The 1617-nt window shown below is 70.4% G+C and overlaps 1 protein-coding gene across 1 annotated transcript; it reads right to left on the bottom strand.

The window, feature by feature from the left end:
- Window positions 1–269: 269 nt before the first annotated feature.
- Mxra8 (matrix-remodelling associated 8) lies at window positions 270–1554 on the bottom strand (the record flags this gene model as incomplete). The annotated part of the gene is given in 3 exon segments (XM_013037685.1): window positions 270–907; window positions 998–1099; window positions 1254–1554. Coding segments are annotated over 3 exon segments (1041 nt in total), but the record flags the coding sequence as incomplete, so codon positions are not given.
- Between the last annotated feature and the right edge of the window lie 63 nt (window positions 1555–1617).

Genomic DNA, 1617 nt, shown 5'->3' with positions numbered 1-1617 from the left:
ATAACATGAATAGGGGTGTTCGTACTCTCCAGCCAATTCATAAAAAAGATTTCAAAATCAGGCCATAGGGCTTCGTGGAAGATTTTCTGAGGACAGGTGTTGAGATTATCAGCGAGGTAAGTAAAAAGGGCATTGAGCGCTGATAATGACTCCTGGCTTAGTCGCATATACAAAGATTTATTACGCATCCAGGTAAGTGGGTCTATCAGCAAGATCACCATCATATTCTACTCATTCCCAATCATCCTTTTAATATGTTTAATTTATACCGCTTTCCGCCCCTCTTCATCCCCGCGCCGGCGCTGGCGCGTGACCAGGACCGCGGTGATGAGCAGCAGGATGAAGAGCAGCAGTGTGGCCAGCACGTAGCCCAGCTGCTGGAAGAAGTGGGCCCGGCCCTCGGGGACGACGACGTGGATGACGCTGCGGCCCCGCGCCAGGGTGGGGTCCGGGGCCGGGCCCGCGCCCGAGCCGTGGCCGGGGTCGGGCGGCGGCCCCGCGGGCGGCTCGCGCACGCGCAGGTGGAAGACGCGGCGCTCGTGCAGGCCGCAGTAGTGGTGGTGCAGGTGGCAGGAGTAGGTGCCCGCGTCGGCCGGCTCCAGCGCGGCGATGCGCAGCGAGAAGTCCCCGCGCGCGAAGGCGTCGGCGCGCACGGCCGCGCGCCCGCGCAGCCCCGGCGGCCCGTAGGCGCGGCGCTCCCCGGACGCGTACAGGTCCAGCAGGCGGTCGGCGCGGTCGTGCGGCACCCCGGGCGGCTGCCGGTCCCAGTGCACCACCTGCTGCGCCTCCTCCAGGTGCCGGTCGGTCCACACCGGCGCGCGGTTCACGCAGCGCAGCAGGGCCGGCGCTCCGCGGGCGGCCCGCAGCACCTCCCTCTCACCGTCCCAGTGCGCGTGCGCCTCGCGGGCTGCGGGCGGGACGGGGGAGCGGGGGTCAGCGCCCGCGCGAGCTCGGGGCGGGGGGGGCGGGCTCGGGGCGGGGGGGCGGGCCTGCTCACGGTCGTCCGTGACGTCCAGGCGGATGGCCAGCCTCTCGTCCAGGTGGCAGTAGTGGTGGTGCAGGTTGCAGGTGTACAGCCCCGCGTCACTGTCCTCCACCGCTGCGGGGCGACGGGAGAAGCCCCGCGTGAGCTGCGCGCGCAGACCCGGGGCCCGGACCTCCGTCCCGCCATCCTGGCCCCCGTCCCCCCCTCCGTCCACACGGTCCCGTCCCTCGTCCCGCCCCCCCCCCACCCCGGCCTCCCGGATCCACACCGCGGATGAGCAGCGAGAAGTTGCCGTCGAGGAAGGCGGAGGGCGCTAGCAGCAGCCGGTCGAGGTCGCGGGCGCGGTACACGCGCTGCTCGCCCGCCGAGTTCATGTCCAGCAGGCGCGCGGCGTCGCTTGCTCCGCGCACGTCCCAATGCACCACGCGCTGCCGGTCCCGCAGCCGGGTCCCGCGTCACACCATGCGCGGGCTCTGGAAGGGCAAAGTGCCGGGGCACTCGTTGGCCCCGCTCACCGCCCTCCTCGATAACAACGAAGTGGCGCCGGGCCGCGGGGTTCGCGGGTGCCCCTGGCGGGACAAGGGAGGTAGGAAGCCTGGGGGCCCTGACGGAGCAGGGGGGCCCGGGGGGCC

Source organism: Dipodomys ordii, unplaced genomic scaffold, assembly GCF_000151885.1.
Source record: "Dipodomys ordii isolate 6190 unplaced genomic scaffold, Dord_2.0 Scaffold1000008288, whole genome shotgun sequence".
Taxonomy (NCBI): Eukaryota; Metazoa; Chordata; class Mammalia; order Rodentia; family Heteromyidae; genus Dipodomys; species Dipodomys ordii.
The sequence above is the reverse complement of the archived record's forward strand: the minus strand, read 5'-3'. Positions and strand labels throughout refer to the sequence as shown.